The sequence below is a fragment of the Silene latifolia genome, chromosome X (assembly GCF_048544455.1).
Source record: "Silene latifolia isolate original U9 population chromosome X, ASM4854445v1, whole genome shotgun sequence".
In the NCBI taxonomy this organism is placed as follows: domain Eukaryota; kingdom Viridiplantae; phylum Streptophyta; class Magnoliopsida; order Caryophyllales; family Caryophyllaceae; genus Silene; species Silene latifolia.
In genome coordinates this window covers 324,841,427-324,866,907 of record NC_133537.1, presented here as the reverse complement: position 1 = coordinate 324,866,907, position 25,481 = coordinate 324,841,427, and the positions used below count along the sequence as shown (strand labels likewise).

The following is a 25,481-nucleotide window of genomic DNA, read 5'->3' as shown; positions in this document are numbered from 1 at the left end:
CACTTTTTTCCTTTACATTCTCATCTTTGTCATTTTTCATCTCTTTGATTTGGTTTTTCCTCTGATAACTCGAAATTGTAAAAAAAAAAAAAAAAAAAAGAATATTTGATTGCATTAAGGTACAACCCTGGTATATACGGATTTACTAAGATTTGTATTGTCCTTTGAATTTTCACTCAAGTTCGATGTATATTACGGTCTTATTTCACAGGATAATGTCGAAATAGAAATTGAATGCTCGGTTCAATATCGTGTAGCTACACAGAATGCTGATGATGAATCCTGGAGAACAGATTCAGGAATATGTTTTCGATGGTATCCTTAATGATCCCCACTTTTTGTATTGTAGTATGGTTTATGTTTTGCTTCTTTACTCTACTAAATTCTATATGGTGTTGTAGTGGTTCGCGATATTGTTCCGAAGATGAATTATACTGAGCTACTTGAAAGAAAATATGAGGTTGCTATATCGCTATCAGAGGAGCTACAGATGGTAATTACTTTTGAATCCGAAAACTTGCATTTGTTAATTCAAAACTAATTTGGTCCTCGACACAATTTTCATTATCAATAATTTTCAAGTCCGAAACTGCCTCTGTGTTATTAATTCAGTCACGTAGAGTAAGACTCTCTGAATCAGACTCCTTAACCCGTAAAAAATTCCTTTGACCCAGCATTCGCGAGAGCTCTTATAGCATATTAGCATTAGCGTGAGATTGTTGCGATAGTAGTTTTCTCTGATATAGTTTCTGCAATCATCAGTTTTCCTGTTTTATAGGATTTGAGCTAACGGTCTTCTTTACTGTAGTCAAAACTACTATAGTCAGAGCGGAACTTTATGCAGGAAGTCATGAATTTTCTGTGAAATGTGTTACAGGTTATGGGAGAATATGGGTACAGCTTAGAGAATGCTCTGATAACTAACATTGTGCGCAAAGTGACGGATGAGGACAATAGACAAGATGATTATCATATCATGGACAAACCGCCCTTGCCCATCGTGATCGAAGAGGGCTCAACTGCTCAGCATATTGCCCACGAGGACAACAGACGAGATGATGAGACTGTCGTGGATGAAGAACCCTTTCCCTGGGCCCCCGAAGAAGTCTCATTTGCTCGCCATATTGCCCACGAGGACAATAGACAAGATGATGAGATAGACGGGGATGAACAACCCTTTCCCCCGAGCCCTGAACAAGGCTCAATGGTTCAACGTATTGCCCACGAGGACAATGGACAAGGTGATGAGACTGTCATGGATGAAAAACCCTTGCCTTTAGACTCTGAACAAGGCTCAATTGCTCGACATATTGCTCACGAGGGAAAAACAGAAGATGATATGATTGTCATAGATGAACCATGGATTCCCTCGGTCCCTGAACAAGGCGCAGTTGTTCAGCATATTACCCATGAGGTAAAAAAAAAGATTCGGTTCCCTTGGTTGAATCGCCCTTGCCCTTTGTCTATGAACAAGGACCAATTGCTCGGCATATTGCCCACGAGCAGAAAAGGCAAGATGATTTGATTGTCATGGATGAACCAGAACCACCGCTGGCCGCTATCAATGAACAAGGATCAATTGCTCACAAGAAAAAAAGACGATATGACGTGATTGCCATGGATGAACCACCTTTGCCCCCGGTCATTGGACAAGGCTCGAAACCTCAACATGTTTCCCATGATGAAAAGAGAAAAGATGACTCGACTGTCATTGATGAACGTCTCTTGCCGTCTGCCTCCAGCCAAGGTTCAGTCGCTAAACATACTGGCCACAAGAAAACGATAGAGGAACCATTCATGCCCTTTTTCCGTGGACTCGGTTCAATTGCTAAGCATATTGCCGACAATAAAACAGGACCACATGAACCGTTGTTGCCCTTCTCCTTGGGTGCTGGAAGCGGCTCAGTTACCCGACATAATTCACACAATAAAAACAGACAAGATGATTCGAATGCCATGGATGATGCACCACCATTTTCTGGACACGCTGTCTCAATTGCTCAGCATATTACTCACCAGGAAAATAGACAAGATGATTCGAATGTCATGGATGAACCACCATTGCCCCCATTCCTTGGCCACGCCTCAATTGCTGGGCATGTTGGTCATGAGAGAAATAGAAACGATGATTTGAATCCCATGAATGAACCACCCTTGCCCCCTTTCTCATGGTTCGGTTAATGTACTCGACTTATTGTCCATAAGAAACTCTGGCAGGCTAATGGAAACTTCTGTTTGATCAGAGAGGCATTTGCACATTTACACGAAAGACAGGTTTTCGTCTTATTTTGTTTTCGTCGAGAGCTGTTTTATTAAATAAGAGCAAGAGTAAAATTATTCTTCTGAGTTAATATTGGACTACAGTTTGTATCAGAAGATAGATTCAGGGAAATGCTATAGCCCAGAGTCAATAGAATAATCCAACATTTCATTGATCAGTGGAGTAAAATCTGACCTACAGACAAAGAACCAACGTTTGAATGCGGTACAAGAGTGCTAACTGCTAATGAGCTCAAGTTTATTGATTATGATTAAAATGTAAGAGCAGTTAGGCCCTGTTCTTTCTGGCTTATTTTCAGCTCAGTTTAGTTCAGTTCAGCTCTATTCAGTTCAGTTCAGCTCATCTCCAATCAGTTCATCTCAGCTCACACTTCAGTTCAGCTCCACTAAATTCAGCCAATTTCAATTTTGCGAATCTTAAACTTAGTAGTTTTTATTAATATTATATATTTATTAATATTAGTATGATTTTTTTTAATTATTTTTTTATTTTTATTTTTATCTTTTTTTTTTATTATTATTATTATTTTTATTATTATTATTATTATTATTATTATTATTATTATTATTATTATTATTATTATTATTATTATTATTATTATTATTATTATTATTATTATTATTATTATTATTATTATTATTATTATTATTATTATTATTATTATTATTATTATTATCATCATTAATTTATTATTAATTAATCATCCTCATATTGTTATTATTATAAATATTATGGTTATTAAAATCAATAATATTCATATTAATATAATTAATACTACTACTACCACTAATAATAATAATAATAATAATATTAATAATAATAATATGAATATTAATTAATAATAATATTGTTAATAACATTGTTAATTTTAATATTACTATTATTAATACCTAATTATTTTTTCATATACGGACGTTACTCTTTCAGATACACTTTTTCATAACGTTCTATTTTGTACCATTTTCACCTAAAACTGAACCAAAAGAACTCTTAAATCAATATTTTTCCCTAAAACTTAATTTAATTGCTCAAATGACTTAAAACTTACAAGATGACTTCTAATTTATCAAATAATAAACTAATTTATTTGTTATCAATTATTAATATTATTTATTGAGTTTTAATTAATCAACCAAATTTATTTATTTGTTAAAGATGAAATTAGGGTCTGTCAATTTTTATTTATCTAATTAATTAAATTAGGATTGTTGGTGCTTCGTGATGGCTACCTAATCAGTCAAATTAGGATGATAAAGGGCTAGACTTTGAACATCAATATAGTAAATCGGTGCTCCATTATTTCATCTAATTAGATTGATGGTGAACCGTGGTTCATGGTGACTACTTATTATTATTATTATTATTATTATTATTATTATTATTATTATTATTATTATTATTATTATTATTATTATTATTATTATTAATCTTCTTCTTCTCTTCTTCTTCTTCTTCTTCTTCTTCTTCTTCTTCTAATAATAATAATAATAATAATAATAATAATAATAATAATAATAATAATAATAATAATAATATTAATATTAATAATAATAATATTATTATTATTATTATTATTATTATTAATTATTAATATTAATATTATTAATATTAATATTAATATTAATATTAATATTATTTCAGTTCAATTCAGCTCCAATCAACTTAGTTCGATTCAAATTTCACTCATCCATTCGATTTAGTTCACCTCCATTCCATTCGATTCATTGGCTCGGCTCCATTCGATTCGATTTAGCTCAACTCAGTTTAGCTCAGTTCAGTTCAGTTCAGCTCCATTCAGTTCAGCTCAGTTCAGTTCTAAGAAGACAGAAAAAACAGGGCCTTAGTCTCTCGTGTAAAGTGGTTTTACACTATGATGGTGTGGAATGGATCCAAACATAATCATATTAGTAGGTAAAAGTCGTTATTAAAAATATCCATTTTACAATTAATGGCAGAGTCCCCTAATTACAAATCGCAACGGTAGCAAATAAGACATTCCATAAAAAAACTCAAAAAGGTTCAAAAACTGATAAAATCTTTATTTTCCAGCGGGGACGAATACCCTGGTAGAGTATTGGGGCCAAGAGTTTAGTGGCTAAAACTTGTGCAGGGTGGCATGATACTATGCCTTCTAGACTTCGAGCATGTCACTCTCGGATGGCTAACCTTGTATACTGTAGAGAACCAACAAATCTGCTCAAGTCTTGTCCGGAAGTACATGGGAAACGTGAGAAGAAAGAAAAAGGATGACCTAGGCTAAACATAGAGTATGCTACATTGTACTATGAATAGACTAGAATATGATGTGCATCTTTGCACACTACCAAAAAGTAGTTGTAGTAGTTGCATATATTCTCTACTATGTTTTGTAATTCATCATTTATCAAATATCAATAACAAAAACACATTCAATGCTTGCACAAACAATAGCTCAACAATGAAGTCTTCTACTCCTGATATTAGCATTTATTCAACATGGTATTAGAGTCCTCAGGATTGAGGAGACTGATAAACAATATTGTTGAGCATTTACTGCAAGAACAAGAGACAAACTCAGTCTATATAAAGCCGAGTTTGTAGTGAGGAGAACTTGCATCAAACTTCTTCTCCCATTCTCTCTTTGAAATCATTTAACATTCAAAGAATGGAAAATCTTGATAACACAATAATCTCTGATGACTCACTCAACAGTATCATAACAACCCCATATGGTAACTTGGTACCCACTGCCAGTGCCATCCTCGAATCATCTAACCCACTGTACTTGCATCCAGCTGAGAGTGCTCACCTCATTGTGGTAGACAATAAGCTCTCTGGAATTGACAACTACTATGAGTGGAAACGTCAGATGGAGATTGCATTAACTATTCCATATGTAACGGTTAAAAATTTACTTTACTTATATGACCTCATAAATTCCATATTTGTTTATTCACGCAAGGTATTGAAATTGACAAAAAACATGCGCCTTCGAGGCGGAGATTCGTGTTCCGAACTTGCTCAGATAAAGGAGTTTTCAGAATGGATACTAAAAGTTGGAGACGGGGTAGCTGGAGATCCGAATGATGGAGAAGTTGAATTAAAGTTGCCGAATGACATTTTGATTCAGCACACTGGAGATCATATCGCGTCGATTGTAGATGCCATTTACCCATCCCTCGAGAATCAACTATCGAATCCCGAGTATCTTCAGGAGAGGGCCATCCTTGCACCTACACATGAGATCGTTGATTTGGTTAATGACTACGTATTATCTCGAATAGATGGACCAGAGAAAATTTACTTCAGCTCAGACGAGGTTAGTAGAGATGAGAGTAATATTGGGGTCCGTGATTTGTACTCCACAGAATTTGTTAACTCTATTAAGTGCCCGAGGCTTCCAAATCACGAATTAAAGTTGAAGGTTGGTGCTATACTTATGCTTCTTCGAAACATCGACCAATCTCGCGGATTGTGCAACGGTACTCGGCTGATAGTGACAGATTTGGGATCACGTGTGATTAGAGCAACAGTTTTATCGGGTAGTCTTAAGGGCGATAAAGTGCATATTGCCCGTATTACACTTACTCCATCTGATTCCAGTAAGTTCCCGGTACAGTTTGACAGAGGACAATTCCCTGTTGCGGTGTGTTTTGCAATGACAATAAATAAGAGCCAAGGACAGTCACTAGCACATGTTGGGCTTTATCTTCCAAGGTCGGTGTTTACGCACGGTCAGCGCTATGTCGCTATTTCAAGAGTCACAAGCAAAAAGGGATTGAAGATTCTGATTTGCGATAATGATAAACGCGTGTCCAATAGAACAAATAACGTAGTGTATAAAGAAGTTCTTGAGAAGCTATAATTCAATTAACTTATGATTGTACCCCGTAACAACTTTTTGTTGTACTTATTTCTTTCCAATTTGTCTACTTTTGTTAAGTCTTATAATTTTGAGACTTTTTTTTATGTATTTCTAGAATTCCGAAATTAATACTACCATGAAAGAGCATCCCCTATTAACAACCCTACTTCTCAACCCTAAACGACAACCCCGCGCAATTTGCACGGCCATAAAACTATTCATTGCAGATTTCACATTCTTACTTACTTTGTAGAATTTATTTATTTTTATATTCATTGCAGATTTCACATTCTTCTAATAAATCTTCTATAAAAATCTAAAAATTTTACATTTAAGAGTAACTTCGCAAGTAAATTATTTTCTTTTATAATCAAATTACTGTTTTTTATATTTATTGGAAATTTGCCCTTTTTTATATTTATTGGAAATTTTACTGGAAACTGTGAAAAAAATTTTTGCAAGTAAATTAATGCTTTTGTATTATTTTTATCTACTTTATACTCCGTATATATTACGGACTAAATGGGTAAATTATTTGTTAAATTCTGCGTGAACAAAGGTGAAATCATCTACGGAGTAATTAATTGGAAGTATGAACGTGGTTCCTAAAATTTAGCAAAAGGCAAATGCAACTTTGACTTGATGACTTTCGACCAGAAGGTAACTCAGAGATCACTGTGGTTATTTTTTTTTTTAAGGAAAAGCTACTTATATTAATTATGAGATACCTACAGCGTCAATAGCAACAAGAGGCTCAATGCATGAAGGGACAGTCCCAACCCAAAACCGCGTCGAATATGAAAGCAGTACAAAGTGAGCCAGACCATGAGCCACAACATTACCGTCTCTACAAGTGAAACTAAACTTTATACAATCAAAAGAACTAGCTAAATCAAAGACAACTTTCCCGATTTTACTAAAATAATTTGCCGGAAATCTCTCTATCATTAGCATGGTAATTAAGATCAATGAATCTGATTCCAGAACCACATTATCCAACCCCATCTGTTTCGCTGTCAGTAGGCCGAATTCAGCAGCTTTTGCTTCCGCAATTTCCGAACTCCACATATCTCTGACTTGAAAAACACCCAGACGTTCCACCTTCCCCGTATGATCTCGCACAGCCACACCAAGACCGCTGCCCATTGCACCTAACACCGCTGCATCAACATTAATTTTCCATTCCCCATTAGCAGGAGGCCGCCAAGCCACTCTATCCTCCCCCATCCCATTAGTGACAAATTTACCACGCACAGTGTACAACTCGCCATGAATGCCAGAAACTCATAGCTTTCTCCAAAACGACCTGAGGCTCAACTTGTTCATCACTATGATATGCTTTGTTACGGCCATTCCAACACGCCCACAATACTACCATGAACCTGCACACTTCATCATGCTGCAATCGCTTCAATATGAAATCCACAGTATTTACCATCCTTCCACCACCCCCGGCCTCAAATAGCTCATCATCCATACTCGCAACCTCCCAGACTTCCTGAGCAAAAGGGCAGCCAACTAAAGCATGAACCTCACTTTCAATATCTCTTAAACAACGCTGGCAAGTCGGATCCGCTTCCACAACACATTTCTGCACATTAATCCCGCAAGGGAGAGCCCCTTTGCAAACTCTCCATATGAAATTTTTGATTTTAGGAGGTAGTTCAAGCTTCCAAATACGTGACCATAATCCACGCCCCTCACTTGATGCACCACTTCCCTTTTTGATCTCCTTTTGAGAACGAATGAAGTGATAACCTGATTTAACCGTATAGCACCTATCCCGAGTAGGATTCCAAACCAGATTATCACACTCATCAGTAGCACACAAAGGAATACGGAGAATTTCACGAACCTCGAATTCATACAAATGTAGTCGGAGAAGGTCCTCATTCCAAGCTTTTGGCTCATTCACAAACCAATCGGCCACAACATTGATTTCCATTCCATTAATAGGAGATATTAAACGCGACGATGACTCTGAAATGCTCCACTGGTCTTGCTAAAATCTGACTTTGCGACCGTCTCCAATAAGCCATATACTATCCTTCCGAAATATCGGCATCGCCTCCATAATACTCCGCCACACAAAAGATGGATGATGTCCAAGGGAGGCATCCATAATGTCACCCGATGGGAAATAACGACCCGATAAAAGCCTAGAAACAAGTGATTGCGGTCTATCATATATCCACCATAATTGCTTGGTCAGCATAGCAAGATTAAAGGACTCAAAATGTCGAAAACCCATACCACCATCAGCCTTTGCACCACACATCTTCTCCCACGAAATCCAATAAATATGTCGTTTACCATCACTATGACCCCATCAGAATCGAGCTAAATCACCCTCAATCTTAGAGCAAAAGGTAGACGGAAATTTAAAGTGTCTGATATGATAGGTAGGAATCGATTGGGCAACTGCCTTTATAAGGATTTCTCTACCCGAATATGAAAGCAACTTTTCTTTCCACCTCTTTAATTTCTTCCAAATTCGCTCTTTAATATGATTAAAGGCACTAGATTTATTGCGCCTAATCACAACCGGGATTCCAATATATTTTCCGGGTGAAGTAACAATTGTGGCATCCAGATTATCACGCACCATATTCCTCACACTCGCATCCGTGCTTGGACTAAAGAATAACTCAGATTTTTGCATATTTACTTGCTGACCAGACGCCGTCTGATAAATATCAATGACCCTTTTAATTTTATCGGAATTTTTCTTATCAGCCCGACACAAAATAAGAGAATCATCCGCGAAAAAAAGGTGTGATAAACAAGGAGCGCCGCGACAGATATAGATCCCATATAAATTCTTGTGCTCAGCCTCCCTTGAGATAAGCCGCGAGAAAACATTAGCGCAAAGAATAAAAAGGTACGGTGAGATAGGATCACCTTGACGAAATCCCCGCCTAGGTCGAATATAATCCGTTGGAACGCCATTTATCAATACTGTAGACCTGACAGTACGCATGCACCGCATTATCATATCCATCCAACGAGGCGCAAACCCCATTTTCATCATGATCTGCTCCAAGAAAACCCATTCAACCCTGTCATATGCTTTACTCATATCTAATTTAAAGGACATGTAATCATTTTTTCCATGGTTATGTGACTTCAAGAAGTGAAAACTCTCAAAGGCCATAATAGCATTATCCGATATCAGACAGCCTGGAATGAAGGCACTTTTTTCAACATCAATCAAATCATCCAAAAACCCTTTAAGCCTTCCAACCAGAACTTTTGAAATAAGTTTATACACCACATTACAAAGGGATATGGGTCGGAAATTACTCAACTCAGAGGCTTGTTTACATTTTGGAATAAGAACAATATGCGTATGATTAATATCGGTCATATCCTCCCTCCCGTCTAGGCATCCAATCACATAACGTAACATCTTTGCCAATAATATGCCAATATTTCTGAAAAAAATTAGCATTTAAACCATCGGGCCCAGGCGCCTTACTTGGTTTCCTTTGCTTAAGTGCAACCGTAACTTCCTCCATAGCAAAAGGCTTAATCAGGAAACACACGGAACCACACAAGACAAAGCTTCATCCATATGATTTGGGTTTGAAGAAGAGAACATTCTGTTAAAGTGCTCCATTGCAAGGCTCCTTAAGTTCTCCTCACCCGTAACCCAGCTTCCCTCCTCATCTTTAAGCCTACTAATATGATTTCGCCGTTTACGATTCGATGCTCTAAGATAGAAAAATTTTGTATTCTTGTCACCCTTTGTCAAAAAGCTAACCCGAGATAGTTGGCGCCAAAACACCTCCTCCACAATCAATAACTCATCTAGCTTCGCACACATACTCTTACGTTCAACAACCGTAGCAAGGTCATGAGAACACGAGTCAAGGAAATTCATACGGTTCCTCATTTCCTCAATTCTCCTACGAAGGTCCCCAACCTGAATTTTGCTCCATTGCGCAAGTCGTCTCGAACAAAGGTCCAATTTGTACATAGCAATGAGACCGAGGTTTCGCCCCGTTGTTTCCAACCAGGCACCACGCACAACATCTTCACAATCTTCCCTATTAGCCCACATATCCTCAAACCGAAACCTCCGTCCCTTCTTCTGATTTGTAGCACTAAACATGGATAAACTCATGGGGGCATGATCAGATTTGTCATATTCCAAATGAGACAGAGTAGTAGTCGGGCATGCTTCCTGGAAGGATGGCGACACACGAGCCCTATCAAGCCTCTCGAAAACCGCTTCCGAACCTCCCCTTCTACTCCACCACGTGAAAGGCTCCCCAGAGATACCAATATCCATAAGCCCACACTCATCCATCGCTTCTCGAAACTCATCCATAGCGCTTTGATCCCTCGGCGCACCTCCACTGTAACACCCCCATATACCAAGAAGCCTTAACAAGACCTTCCCTAGCATATAAGGGCGTTACCATCTCGGTTGCCCGAGGACAGTAATTATCAAACGTCGATAAAAGAACAATTAAAGTTTATTACAAGCGATTGATACTGTCGTTATGTACTAAAAATAAATACCTAAGTACTACTAACAGAAGTCAGGGGTAAGTAGGGTCGATCTCCACAGGGAGGCGGTCACTATCTACTTGTCAATTCTAGTCTGTGTGTGGTCACAGTTGGGAGTTTGAAATGTTTGAATTAAACTAAATAAGATTAAAGTAAGAGAAAAGAGTCAGAGAGATTAACAATAAAGGAAAGGGAATTAGGATTGTCGGGTCATCAATGAATGTCAGATAGTTGCAACTAAGATCATAGATCGGTCAATTGTATTGGTCTAAGGGGCAACGAATATCTCCTTCCGGTCTCAATTCGCCCTAAAATACTATTAGCTTAGCTTCCGCCCTCACTAAAGCATCCTATTGTTCACTGCGCAATTCACCCCTTCCAACCTTCCGGTCTAGGTTAAGGCTTACCAAGATTAATTAAGCTAAATGCATCGATTCAAGTAGCTAGTTACAGTTAAATGCAGTGATTAACAACAGAGACATGATAACAATGGAAGATCTGTAAACCTAATTAGTAATTAACAATAATTCATCGAATCCCCTAAATCCTAGCAAGAGATTTAGCTATGCATAATGGAAAATAAAGCAAGAGCGAAAAACAGAGAAATAATAGACATCGCGAAATAAAAAGAGAGTAAAGGAAGAGAAAGAGTAAAAGGGAGAATGACAAATTAAGATCCGGCAAATAGCGAGAAGAGTAGTATTTAGGAGTGTATGAGATGTAAAAAGTGTGTTTATGACTTAATCCCGACTTCCTTTATATAGGGAAGCGAGATTTTACAAACATAAACCTAATCACGGACTAACTAACCCATGTATTAAAGCAAACTACTCGATCGAGCAACTTTATATCACTCGATCGAACAAATCCAAACTAAAACCTCTCGATTGAGGACTTTAGGTACTCGATCGAACACTATCAAGAATAAGCAATTCGATCGAGTAGAAAAAGGACTCGATCGAACAAGATTGTACTCGATCGAGTACTTTCCAGCGCACAATTCCTGCTTCGCGCACTGAGCTTCAAACGGCTTCCATTTTTTCATTACTTGGGTAAACATGGCATTTCCGATGGCGTTGGAAATCTAATAGGACAAGATTTCATCTCCAAATGGAATCACCTGAAAATCAGTTGTAGAACTAGAGATATGGCTATTTAAATTAGGCACTAGTAATTTGAAGTTCTTCCTTTGCTCGCCTAGCTATCTTACTTCTTTGCGCATCTCAAAATAGTAGTCTTAAGGCTCCAACTCAACTCATCTCCTAAATGCATGCATAAGGACATGTATTAAGCTTGTTTTAGCTTCTCTTTGGTTCATTCCTTCAAATAAGACAAGAGAAACCAAAATAGACAATTCGGGGGACATTTGTAGCTAAACACTACACAAAATGCATAGAAATGCATGCAAATGAAGTACAAAATGGCTATATAAAATGTACGCATCGCCGATTCACCAAAACCAAAGGCATACAAAAGGTACAATTCAAACTACTATCATCTATGTGAACTATACTTCTGTCGTGACTCGTGAAAGATTCATCCCGCCAAGCACCCAGCTATCATCCAGATCACAACCTGTTAAGACCGATTGCTCACTATAAGGGATCACGGCAGACACAACAGAAACAAACAAGAAGACAAAAACACACAAGGTCAGTAACTAAGGAAAACACACCAACAACTGCCGACACAATACAGATACAACAAGACACGCGCAAGCCACATCACTTCCAATCAATCACCATCACCGATTGTCCATTGGAGCAGCCCTGCCAGTGGGAGACCGCAGCCGTTCCCACCTAAGCCCCGCTCTTCATATCGAGCGATAAACCCATGTCCATTAATGTGCACATCCCTTCTGGGGCGGGTTCCACAGAAGGCGAATCAAGAGCGTGAAGCCACTTCCGCAAGTGACTCCACTCAGCCAGGGACGCACCCCGAAGATCACAGACAATTATATAACGACAATCATAATACTCTACCAACAATCACCAATCAGAATCCCGTACGATAATTACTCAAAAACGACAAGGACAACCAATTACCTCAACCGATTCACCATACCGACACTAATCAACCAAATCACATTCACAGACACGCTAGACAACGAACAGTACTGAGTAGGCGAACCTACCTTTAGCTAACCGCAGCGATTCCACGTCCGATCACATGATACCAAGCAACCAACCAATACACCTATACAAACAGTACAATCATCTATCACCATTACTACAACCCTAACTGAAAGCAACAACGATGATGATGACATACCTATGCATAACATTCCGGCATCAAGACCGCTACCCGACTCAAGCAACCCATCCCCATGGCACAAGCATCTTCAAGGGCACCAATGGAAGGGACTATGGTGAAGGGAAGAAGGAGAGACGACATTTAGGTTTAGGGAAGAGAGGGGGAAATGATTTGCGGTTTCTCAAAACACGACTTATAAATCCTCGCTGTAAACACGCTACTCGATCGAGTATCTAACTTACTCGATCGAGTGACCCCTACTCGATCGAGTAGCCTCGCCTAGATCGAGTACCACACTCTCAAAGCTTACCACGTCACAAGATCTCCCTCTTGGGGAGTCCCAAGGTCTAGATCGGTGTCTAAGGTCAGTCAACATCAGTCAACGGGTCAGTAAAAGGACGGGTATTACATCCACGCTTATCATGCTCAAACAAGATTTGGTTTAAATCACCAATCACAACCCAAGGAAGGAACGACAGTGGTTTTAAATCCCTCATAAGCTGCCATGTCCTCCATTTATCCTCATTTTGTGCCCAGCCATATATACCGGTAAGTCTCCACTCACTAATCTCGAACAGACCACGAATAATAACATCGATATGATGGGCTGTTGACGACACGACTTCTACCTCCATTCCATCCCGCCAGAGTATTGCCACACCTGCTGACCGTCCAATGAAATCAATACCCAGCCCATCATATACCTAGACGTTGTATAACTCCCTGCATCGCCTGATTTCCCAATTTAGTCTCCAACAACACCACGACCACCGCATTTTCCCTCCGTAGCAACTCCCTTAACCTAGCAACTGTCGGGTCGTTGCCTAATCCCCGACAGTTGTAGCAGAGAAGACTCATTGTTCCCGGCGGGGTTGCAACCCTGCAACCTCCGCCGATAACCCAACATTAGATTGTGAATATTCCACATCACGATCATTAGCATCACACTCATCCCTTACCGGTTTGCTCACTTTCAGAAACTCACTAGCTTCTCCTCCGTCATTCCAACTCCCAGCACAACAAGAGGCTGCCCCCATAATGAGGGCAGTAGGAACCTTCTCGCTGCTTACACGTTTCGTAGCTGCCTCAATACTACCATCCTGCTCCCCACGTGCCCGCTTCCTTGAGTTGATCTGCGCTCCCTTAACCACTTTACGAGGAGTGATCTTTATAGATCGTCGCCCATTTTTCGAGCTTCCTCCAACATCCTCCACTCCAACAGCCTTACTAGGCTCATCAACCACTCCTCCAACTACCGGAGACTCTCTATTCTCCCCTTTAAAAACTAACAACCTCAAAAAATTCACCTCTTGCTCCACACACATATTTTTAGATTTTGAAGTGATGGACACTGCTTGTAGTTTCTTTACCATATTTTCAACAGCCAGCCCTTTCTCATCTTTCCCAATCGTCTCAAAAACTTTGTTTAGATTCCTTCCAACATTAGATTTCTTCTTACTCGTGTCTTCCATTCTTACTGGCTTCCAGGGTGAAGCCCTAATCCACGCCCCAAATTCATGATCCCCTTCATCATAGGGGCCGTCTTCACAGTCTTTCTCACCATGCCCCAAAGATCCACTTCCATAGCAAAACAGAGGAATATATTCATACTTCACTGAAAAATTCACAATCTTACCACCCCTCATACGAATGACCACAGATTTCTTCAGAGGGGAGCGAACATCAAGGAGGATTCTAATCCGAACTGTTCTATCAAGTTGTGAGAAGTTCGACGAATCTTTGCTCACAAACACCCCTAACTGGTTTCCCAGTTTACGAATGTTTTCCTCCACCCCTCGTCCATCTAAAGGCAAGTCGTACACACGCACCCAAAAAGGAACATAGGATAAGGGTACGTCCCATAAATTACGATCAGTGTTGGGATCATTAAGACTCCAAACGAAAGAGTCAAAATGCCAGGGTTGGCCTTCCATAACCCTTTCCTTATCCTTAAAGTCAAGAAAGTGAAAAATAAAAGTTTTTGAATTAGAATCCAGAATATTACCTTTCACCTCATTCCTTGAACTCCATAACTTACACATCGTCTCAATTGTGGCTTTTGTGTTGACAATTTTTGCACCCCATAAACGACCGATAAGATCATAATTTGAAGGTTGTAAATCATAAGTGCTCTCGCCCTTTTCCTAATCGAAACAATTATTTCCTTCTTCCACCTCCTCCCCATTTAAGCTACTGTCCCAAGAGTGGGACGAAAACACCAGGAAAACAGGACGAAAAAACCGCTCACAGGAAAACCCAGAGGGACGGTTATTTTTTATTTGTTTGTTTTTTCCTCACTCGTTTCTTTTATTCTATATGACAACTCAGCACTGTGGTTGTTTGTTTTATAAAGAGGATATTTACCAAATTTTAAAATATTATCTTATACTAATATAATATCTTATGATATATTTCAAAACGTTCTTCCCAATAGGAGTATAATTCACTTTGGTTACTTTTAATTTAAAGAAGAAAAAAGAAATTTTGGATAATTTGTTTTCATTTTCCAACCTGCCTCTCCTCTTCTACAATCTTTCAACATCCCCCTATCACCACCCTCTCTCAGCCACCCATCTAAACCTTCGATAGCCACCATCATACCGATCAGTTGCAACCCACACGCCATCTCCTATGACCACCGTTGTCGATCGCTCCACTTTTAGTCATCCCCCACCACTAACAATTTCCGCCACACAACCATCGTGATGTTAATTTTCTGAAATTCTTCGCATATTTGGTAGACTTAAGTTTTTACATTGAAATTTCATAATAGTTTTTACATTGAAATTTCATAAAAACACATCTATAAAAGATTGCCCACCAATAGGAATTGATAAATTTGATTTTAAAATGATTTCCTTTCAAAGTATCTTTGATCAACTACCATTGACCATTGACTAATGTTTTCATTGGTATGTTTTCGTAAATTTAATAATAAATATGAAATTCTAATCATAGTATTCCGTCTGTATTGTTTTATTGGCTACAAAACAACAACAAACAACACAACATGCAAGATTATTGTACCTTTATGAAAACAAAATTAATGCTGAGTTGTTTACCAGTTATATTATAGTATTATTATTAATAGTTTGAGACAAGACTAACTTAGTTTCAACTGACAGTAGTAAACTTTCTCTTTTCCTCCTTACTAATATTATATTTACTACTCCCTCCGATCCACACCAAAGGTAACATTGACTTTTTGGCACTATTCATGGTCGTAGAGAATCTTCGATATTATTCTTAATCTATAAGACAAAATATATTCATGTGAGATCTTGTTTGATTCACCGTCATGAATGCTATAAGAATATCAAATTTTTATAATTTTTAATAATGTGTAGCTAAAGATATTTACGTTGCAAAACGTGTCTCGACAAGTGTGAAAAAGTCAATGTTACCTTTGGTGTGGATCGGAGGGAGTATATTATAACATTAACTTAAAAGTAGATATATTTTATGCATGAAATTTTGTGTTTTATTGAATCCTCCTATTTATAGATTTTATCTTAAAAATGCGGTGCTATAGCACGGGTTCTACACTAGTTCTAAATATTTGGGTAGAAGGGATTCAATAACATTAACTGGGAAGATATCAATTATAAATATTAAATTTTAATTTTGATTTTCAACTTTTTTAGCTTCCAATTATAACAAAATGAATGTAAACAAAGATTCTATGTCATATTCAATCATTGTTATGTGTCATTACGTTACTCGTGGTGTATAGGAGATTCTATACACTGAGTATAACCATAACCTTTTCTCTATTTATTGTAATCGTAAAACTCAATCAATAATGATCACCGTACCAAATTATACTATCTTTATAGTTTATACACATAGGTTTCCTAATAAAACTCAATCAACTGTGCTCCTTCAATTTCCTAATTAAATTTTAATTTGTTATCTTACTTGTGATTCTTAGTACAGTATTATTATTAGTATAAATACATCCATTGTCAATAAAAATAATAATAATACAAACTAAAACTCTGAGTTATATTTCTGATATACTCTCCTTGTATTTCAAAGAAGATAGTCAAGCATGGGTACGGGTACCACATCAACTGATGGAGCCATACGACAACACCAATTCCACAACGAAACTCAAAGAGTGATGGTAGCTGGTAATTGATTTATGATTCCTGAGGGAGTGATGGCCATCGGTTTTGTATTACTAGTCATGATATTAGCACCGGGTGCTCCAAGCTTCAAAACCGAGCTTATCTCACAAGGCGTAGCTTGTTTGACAATCTCTAACAATTCAACTTCTAATATTCGTAATTTCGTGTCAGTGGACCTAAACCTAACGCTTAACTTAACGAACAGAGCTAAGCAACTAATAAGGATGGAACCTGTTCTAGTGGCTATTAAGTATGGTGATGAGTTCCTTTCCTCAACAAAGATGGACCCTTTTTACGCAATGTCCGAAGAACGTAAGACCATTCAATTGGACATAAGCATTAGGGCTTCCAACCTCCAAGATGCTACGGTTTATTCAATGGCTAAAGTTTAGGCCATAAACCAAGCTGTATGTGGAGTTCACATTAATTATTCAAGGTCGATGTTGGATTAGTGAACCACGTCACAAAACATCCCATTATGATGTGGGCATTAAAATACCCGTGAGGATGTCAACGTCAAGTTTTCATCAGCAATTAACTTCACAAATGGAAGCATGATCGACCGTAGCACTCATGTGATATACAAAGAGCTAGACCTATGTTTATTACAATTTAGTTTCAAATTAAATAGCTCGTCTCTATTATTTTTTTCGATTTCATCGTTCATTATATTACTCGTTGATGCTTCTCATCTTGGTTTATCAATTTTGTCTACTCCCTCCGTCTTAATTATTTGTTCACCTTCAAGTTAATATCAGACTTGTCTACAGTTTGTATTGGGGGCGGATTCAAGGAAACGCTATAGCCTAGAGTCAATAGAATAATCCAACATCTCATTGCTCAGCGGAGTAAAATCTGACATATAGACAACAAATGTTCGAATGCAGTTACAATAATAAAAAACATAAGGTCTTAGCCACTTTGCAGTTTGTAAGAGGTCACAAGTTTGTGATGAAAAGTGTCCGTCACAGATGAGAATTTGTGTAATTAAAAAAAAAATCTTTTTTTTTTTAAATTTCTATCCAAATAAATTTGTACAAGTGTGCTAAAAGAGACCAAGTATACTAATTATACCCGTACAAAGTTACAGGGCATATGCAAAAACACTCATAAATGAACTCTATAATCTTATCTTATCTTATCTTATCTAATATCTATCTGTATTATTAAATGAAGTTTTTTTTGGAACGATTACAGATAGCTCAAGTTTTCCAAACGACTTTAAAGCAATAAATTATTTAATATGTAAAATAAGAGATAATATATAAGATATTAAATTAATTAATAACTTGTTATTGGATGATATCAATCCAAAAGTAAAATAAAAACTAATCTTTGTTGTGAAATTAAGGGAGGAGGGAATTGTAGAGAAAGTTAGAGAGAATATCAGAGAGACAAAACTATATGCTTATTCTCTTATGAGGGGTATATATACACATACAATGAGGTAGAGTTTCCATAAAATAATACACTATAGAAAATTCCAAGATATGAACATTCATATATAATAATATTTCAAAATACTCACCCTTAGATGTCCATTACTGAAGAAGATGTCTCATTAAAAACCTTACTAGTAAAACCCTTTGGGAAAAACACTAGAAAAGAAAAGAGTACATTAATCTTCAAATACGCATAACAATCTGCCTCGTTAAAACCTTTCTATGGAAAACCCAGTGGGACAAAATCATGGTTAAGGAAAAAGAGTATAGCGCGTGCTACTCCTCATGATAATTACATAACTTGATGTAGCTTGAAATGATCCATGCTTTGACATTACTTCTTGATTGTTGAATAGAATTCATCGTAGTCGATAAACTTGCTATATTCAAATTCTTGATAATTTTAATCTTCATATTGTTTCGCAACTCATAATCTGAACATTGTCTCATGTTGACTCTTGAATCAATACTTCTGCCCTTATAATAACTGTTCTTCTCAATTGATGACATCATATTATATGTCTAGCTAGAATAATTTTCATCTCAACAATCATGATTACCATTACTATAGCGTAATAATGAGCTTATAGTACTATCTCGTTAAAAACCTTGCTAGAAAAAACCCGCTGGGACAAAAAAACCTAGTCGAAGAGAAAATGAGTGTAGCCATCATTCCTTAATTCGCTGTCTTAAGGAGAATCAATCCGATAATTATTGAATAATTTATCTAATTCTTTTGAGCTATTTTCTTTGGTAAACTATATATGTATAGACTGACATTTTCATTGTAGATTTCCACTAAATTATTCTAATCGTTATGATACTTCTAGACCATAAACTAATTTCACCTGTTTAGTAAGAAGCTCATTCAAATCTAAATTCTAATATGCTCAAACTTCAGGTTCAGACAATAATTATTCAAGTAAACTTTTCAGGAGTTTGAATATTCCATTTTTAGAAATAATCACGTTAACCTTTCAATCGTGTCTTATAGGTTCATATATAATCATAAGTTCCCAAAACTCAATTGATCATACATCGTCATATGATGATCATTTAAGAGCCTACTAGAGAGAGTTATCCTCGTTGGAGTATATCAGAGTATTTCTCCGTTTCCACATTTATACATTTAAAACAATATTATAAAACATGTTCATGCATATGATATAAAAGTAATTCTAAACAACAGTTATATAACAATACAATAATAATTTATATATATTAAAACTAATTAATATGCAATGAACTTAATCTATAAATGCACATGATGATGACTCGATAATGCAAACTATACAGTTTTATTTTCCAATATTCGTAATTTCGATTGACTCCAAGTCAATGGATGGACTTCAGATCCATGAGCTCATTTATAATCATAAATTATTATATGTCAACAACCAAAGATTTGGCGATAAGCCAAGCTGTGGAGTTCAAATTAATTATTCAGGGTCGATGTTGGAGAAATTCCGATTATGAAGTGAGAATTACAATACCCGTGAGGGTGTCAATGTCAAGTTTCCATTTGCAATTAACTTGAAAAACGGAAGCATGGTCAACCGCAGAACTCATGTGATGTACAGAGCTAGATATATCTATATATGGTTTATTACGACTACGATTTAGATAGTATCAAATTAATTTGATCGTCTCATGAAACTGTATTATTTTTTCGCGACTTGATCGTTCATTATATTACTTGTTGATGCTTCTAAAAATTTAGTGCGTGCTCGTTTTTTAAAAATGCGAGAGAGAATCACCTAGGGTAGACAAATACAGAGATTGGTACAACAATGATGATCATATATCTAACCTCAGATAATGGTATGTCCTCAAGGCTCGGGTTGTCGTGGCATCAAAAGCATTCCAACTCGCCAGCGAAGGAGCCCTAACAGCACAAAAACGAGAAGCACTAATACTAGAATAAAAACAGCAGCCATCCACTAAAGAAGACGCACCATACGTTCTCCAGAGTCGAAAAAGCGATGCGAAGAATCCACCACAAGATTCAATATAGCAATAATAAGACCCCACATAGCGACTTTAGTATCCCTTTCTCTTGTTTCTATTCAGTATCCCTATCCCTTGTTATTGGATGTAATTATGCCAAAGATGCTTAATGCTTGCGAATGAAGTACCGGGATGTGAACGTACGGATCAACAGGGTTACCGGGAGAAGAAACAGTGTTACCAGGACAGGTAAGGTTGAGCTTTGCGAAAGAACACTCACAATCGTTTCCGATTTGCAATTTGAGCCGATTTGAGCGTGGGGACAGTCATAAGGATTTATCCTTAGAAATATGAACCCATGAGGACGGGGATGGTGGAATCATCCTGGTAGTTACGGCCGTCCGGATTTGAAATTTTATCATTCGACTCGGACGGCTGTTGAGACGTCGGAAAGTATCATCTTGATACAAACGGTCGTGCGGAGGAGATGACACTTTATGAATGGTAGGATTGAGATCACCGACGGAAATTTCTTGGTCCGAACGACGATTGATATCACCGGCGGAAATTTCTTGGTCAGATCGCCGGTTCGGATCTCTGGTGGAATCACGGCTTTGGATATCTTCGGCGATTTCTTGGTCCGAAAGGCGGCTGATATCACTGGCGAAAATTTCTTTGTAAGATCGGCGGTTCGGATCTCCTGTGGTTTCTTGATCGGGAGGGCTTTTGAGATCTCCGGTTATTTCTCGGTCCGAACGGCTGTTGATATCACCGGCGAAAATTTCTTTGTCAGACCGGGGGTTCGGATCTCTGGCGGTTTCTTGATCGGGACGGCTTTTGGGATCTCCGGTTATTTTTTGGTCCGAACGGAGGTTATCACCGGCGGAAATTTCTTGGTCAAACCGGCGGTTAGGATCTCCGGCGGTTTCTTGATCGGGACGACTTTTGACATCTCCGGTTATTTCTTGGTCCGAACGGCGGTTGATATCACCGGCGAAATTTCTTCATCATACCGGCGGTTCGGATCCCCGGTGGTTTCTTGATCGGGACGGTTTTTGAGATCTCCGATTATTTCTTTGTTCGAACGACGGTTGATATCACCGGCGGAAATTTCTTCGTCATACCGGCGGTTTCGTGATCGGGACGGTTTTTGAGATCTCCGGTGGTTTCTTTGTTAGAAAGTCGGTTGAGATCTCCGGCGGAAGGATCTTGATTAGAACAGCACTCGGAATCTCCACTGGAATCATTTGGGATCAGAACTCCACCGACGTTACCGGAATTAGAAGCGTCTTTATCTATAAGAGGTTTGAATTTTGAAATATTGAGTTTGAGGTTTCCCACTTGTTTGGGTTGTGGAAGATTGTAAAGTTTAATTTGGAACCGTTGGATCGTGTGTATATATGTCATGAGAGAGTATATTAGTTCCATGGAGCCGATGGGGAGAAGAAGGATTTTAGAGGAGAAAGAGTGAGTTTGAGAGTTAGTCACATATGTAAACAAGTGAGTTTGAGAGTTTGTTTTTTGTATAGGAGGGGTAGAGCTGGCAAGTCTGATCCGATCCGACCCAAGTGACATGATTCGAGTTCGAGCAAACCCAACCCGATAGACACTACAACAAAATGTCACTTGCGCCACGAATTATGCCACGGGAATTTATAATTCGTGACTAAATTTTGCTTAGCCACGGGAAAAACTTATTCATAATTTTGGAAAAAAAATTATGCCACGAGATAACTTTTCTTAAACATGAGATTTAAACATGTGATCGCACTTTTCCTTTCAAACTTTACCATTTTTTAGCAATCTATTATTCTTTTCAATTTATTGTTTTTTGGTGTTAGTTGCAGATGGAAGCGCTGTACATGAAGCTTTACGAGAGATACTCGAAACTGAAGGTTAATTTCTCAACTTTTCACTTCAATTTCGGAATTTTAGGGTTTCAATTTATTGTGAGTTTTGGTGAATTTATGAAATGTATATGATTTATCACAAAAACTAGCTTAAGACCCGCGTAAATTTACACGGGTATATTTGTAAACATTTTTTAAAGTTATTTTAAAATAATATGTGTATATACCTGAAATATCTAAATATGAGTAAAATATTCATAAGCATATGTGAAGAATTTAACTTCAATTTATTGATCATAACTTGTAAAAATGAATAAATATTTATGTTAATAAACTAATCAGTACTACAAAAAAAACCGAATTATCACACGTTGATGATAGGAATTCGACATAGCTCAACAAAAAAAAAACCAAATTGAAATATCTCGACCCCGATTTAGCCCAATATGTAAATTCGTTCATAGTCACTCTGAACGCCTCGTTTTCCATCAGTTTGGGAAAGTTCCAAATTTTATGAATCGAAAACATGAGATAATCCACCAACTTAATCTTTGCATCATAGTTCAGAATTCATACGTTTTTCAAATAGTAACCGAGCATCCACATACATTGAAAATTCCCTGATTAACTACACTACAAATATAAATAAATAACGACATACCGTGCAATTCGATTTTAAAATAATTTTTTCACACTTTTGTGTGCCAACCGTGAGTTACTATTTATTAAAACAATGATTTACTATTTATTAAACTAAATCATAAAAAAGTATATAAAGTGTTGCTTGTGGTTTCAATTCAGATTGCGTAGTTATTATGTGCGACCGTTGTATGATAAGACTGATAAAAGTGACCAATTTATAAGAAATAATGAACATTTTATGTAAAAATTGTTTGTTTTTAAAAAGTGGTCACTGTTAATAATAAAATAGTGGTGGCAACTTTTTAATATAAAATTCTAATTTTTTACCATAAAATGGTCATTTTTATGTCGTCACACCATACAACGGTCTCATAGTATAATTTGCGATTGAGAATTGGCCAATGACACTCTAGAGTGTAGACCCCTTATTCATGTTCGATAATGCTAAATATACATCCCAATCAAAACTCTCTAGTGTAGACCCCTTATTCATGTTTAAACAATGTCAACTTACTCATAATCAAATTTCTGTTAGGTTTATATACCTGTTATTAGATTCCTCTAATAGTGAACTAATTAACTTCTTAATTATTTTTTCTTTAGATCTAGTGCATGCATAACAAAATAAGAGATTTATAAGGAAAAACAATGTCCTTTACATTGTATATAGGTCCGAAATATAAGGCACATATAAGGTCACCTTCCTTATTTGTTCTTGAGCTTAATATGTTGGATGATCCTCCAAAAATCTCAAAGTAGAGATCCTCCTTAAATTGAACTCAAGGTTAATCCCTTAAACTAGTATACTAATCAACTAGATTAATACACTAGTACCCTTAAAATTAATTCTAATATTATCACTATTACTACACTAGTAATCTTATTTTGATATTAGAATGGAAGACCAAATTAATGTATTTCTAAAAAACTTGTTTTAGAGAGATTGAGAGAAGTAGAGAATATTTTGCATGTAGTATATTGTGAATGAATGATAAGAGAACCAAAATCTCTTTAAAAAAAAAAAGGAGGGCCGGATGGAGTAGTCCAAAGAGGGCATCTTACTTTCTCCTTTTTGTCTTCACAAGAAATGGATGTGTAAGATATGTAAGAGTAGGTGTAAGGCTAGTTATAGGTAAGCATCATCATGCTATTTTATCAAATAAAATAAAACAACAATAATCCATCAATACTCCCTCCATTTCGGTCCAACACATAAAATGGACTACCATTTTATTTTGTTAATTTGTCATTTGTCACACAATATGTCACATGTAGTATGTTACATGTTATTAATTAATTTAATGCATATTTATCACATAAATATAATTTTATAAATTAATTAAATTACATACAACAAATTGAGTAGTGATACTTGATCACATAAATAAAATGGGTCATTTAATTATAATTCACAACATCTTGTAATTATAATTAACCATTCATTCTTATCTCAATTGTTTCTCAAACAATAATCAATTTTACTAATAAAGTATTTCAATTACTAAAATAAATCTTATTTAGTCCCATTATAATAAGATATCAATATTCTCTCTCACAAGTAAATTGTTCAATTTTAAGGAATTGATCAACTTGTATCGTCATACAATTAATCAATTTTTCCATTAAGGGAATTGTCTTTTAGGTGTGACCTTAAGGGATCAACTGACCACCACCGTCAAACGACAGTAATGTCAAACACTAATTAGCCAATCATTACCGATTAATGATGATCAATTGACTATATAATGAATCATCCCTTACGTATTCTTAATATGAGATTTAAACATGTGATCGCACTATTGTTGAGACAAGTGTGCGTCACCAATTCTCTTGTCCTATTACAATCTCCCACTCAATGCAAGGTGTCTCGCAGGTCGTACTTACACTTGATCATATCTTGAGTGGTTTCCTCGATCTGGAGAGTAACTGTCTAACCGGAATTATCTACCATTGATACCTTCCGAGTGTGACCACGCATTTCCAGTTCACTACTCCTCGAGTGGCCTTGAGATTTCAAACAACCCTGACAAGGGGATGGACAATTCCTATCTCACTATTCCCTTTGTTCAGCCACAGTTCATCATAACCCAAAATATACCCATTTGACCTCATTTACGACAGTCGTAGAGCATAAATCAAAGCTAATCAGAGATTTGTGCCAACTTGGGCGAATGGTCTCTAGTCAAAAGAATTGACTCATAAGAATACTATAGCAGCTCTTGCCACAACCAAGCTATATGAATTACCAGAACTCTATAAGTGGTCACTGTCCGACAGAGTGTCCCATACAGTCTGCCTATGTGATCGACTAGTCATCCCGTATGACTCTATGGCACTTGAACTTTCCATCAATCTCATCACACTCTAGTCACTTCGAGACGTCACCTCATATAAGTAACTAGGGGCGAATACCATGTCAATCCAGTTCACTTTAATGGGGTTCAATTTGTCTCTATAACCCATTTGGATTTAACAAAGTAATGGGTGAGTTTTAATAAAACTCAAACGATAAATGCGATTATCACATATGAATAGTCAATACACTATTACTACTTCATATCTTATAATCTTTAGTGT

At 36.9% G+C, this 25,481-nt stretch overlaps 5 protein-coding genes across 5 annotated transcripts; 2 read left to right on the top strand and 3 right to left on the bottom strand.

Annotated features, from left to right (window-relative positions):
* Window positions 1-169: 169 nt before the first annotated feature.
* On the top strand, window positions 170-2,349 carry LOC141622056 (uncharacterized). Its single transcript, XM_074438122.1, has 3 exons — window positions 170-315; window positions 402-493; window positions 878-2,349. The coding sequence occupies exons 1-3, from the start codon at window positions 267-269 to the stop codon at window positions 1,523-1,525; spliced, it is 789 nt and encodes a 262-aa protein (XP_074294223.1). The 5' UTR covers window positions 170-266; the 3' UTR covers window positions 1,526-2,349.
* A 2,576-nt stretch (window positions 2,350-4,925) lies between these two features.
* On the top strand, window positions 4,926-6,125 carry LOC141620748 (uncharacterized). The gene has a single exon (XM_074437541.1). It carries the CDS (start codon window positions 4,926-4,928, stop codon window positions 6,123-6,125), a length of 1,200 nt encoding a protein of 399 aa, XP_074293642.1.
* Window positions 6,126-6,842: 717 nt separating this feature from the next.
* On the bottom strand, window positions 6,843-7,352 carry LOC141620747 (uncharacterized). The gene has a single exon (XM_074437540.1). It carries the CDS (start codon window positions 7,350-7,352, stop codon window positions 6,843-6,845), a length of 510 nt encoding a protein of 169 aa, XP_074293641.1.
* Window positions 7,353-7,368: 16 nt separating this feature from the next.
* LOC141620746 (uncharacterized) lies at window positions 7,369-8,070 on the bottom strand. The gene has a single exon (XM_074437539.1). It carries the CDS (start codon window positions 8,068-8,070, stop codon window positions 7,369-7,371), a length of 702 nt encoding a protein of 233 aa, XP_074293640.1.
* Window positions 8,071-9,657: 1,587 nt separating this feature from the next.
* Window positions 9,658-10,458, bottom strand: LOC141620744 (uncharacterized). Its single transcript, XM_074437538.1, has one exon. It carries the CDS (start codon window positions 10,456-10,458, stop codon window positions 9,658-9,660), a length of 801 nt encoding a protein of 266 aa, XP_074293639.1.
* Between the last annotated feature and the right edge of the window lie 15,023 nt (window positions 10,459-25,481).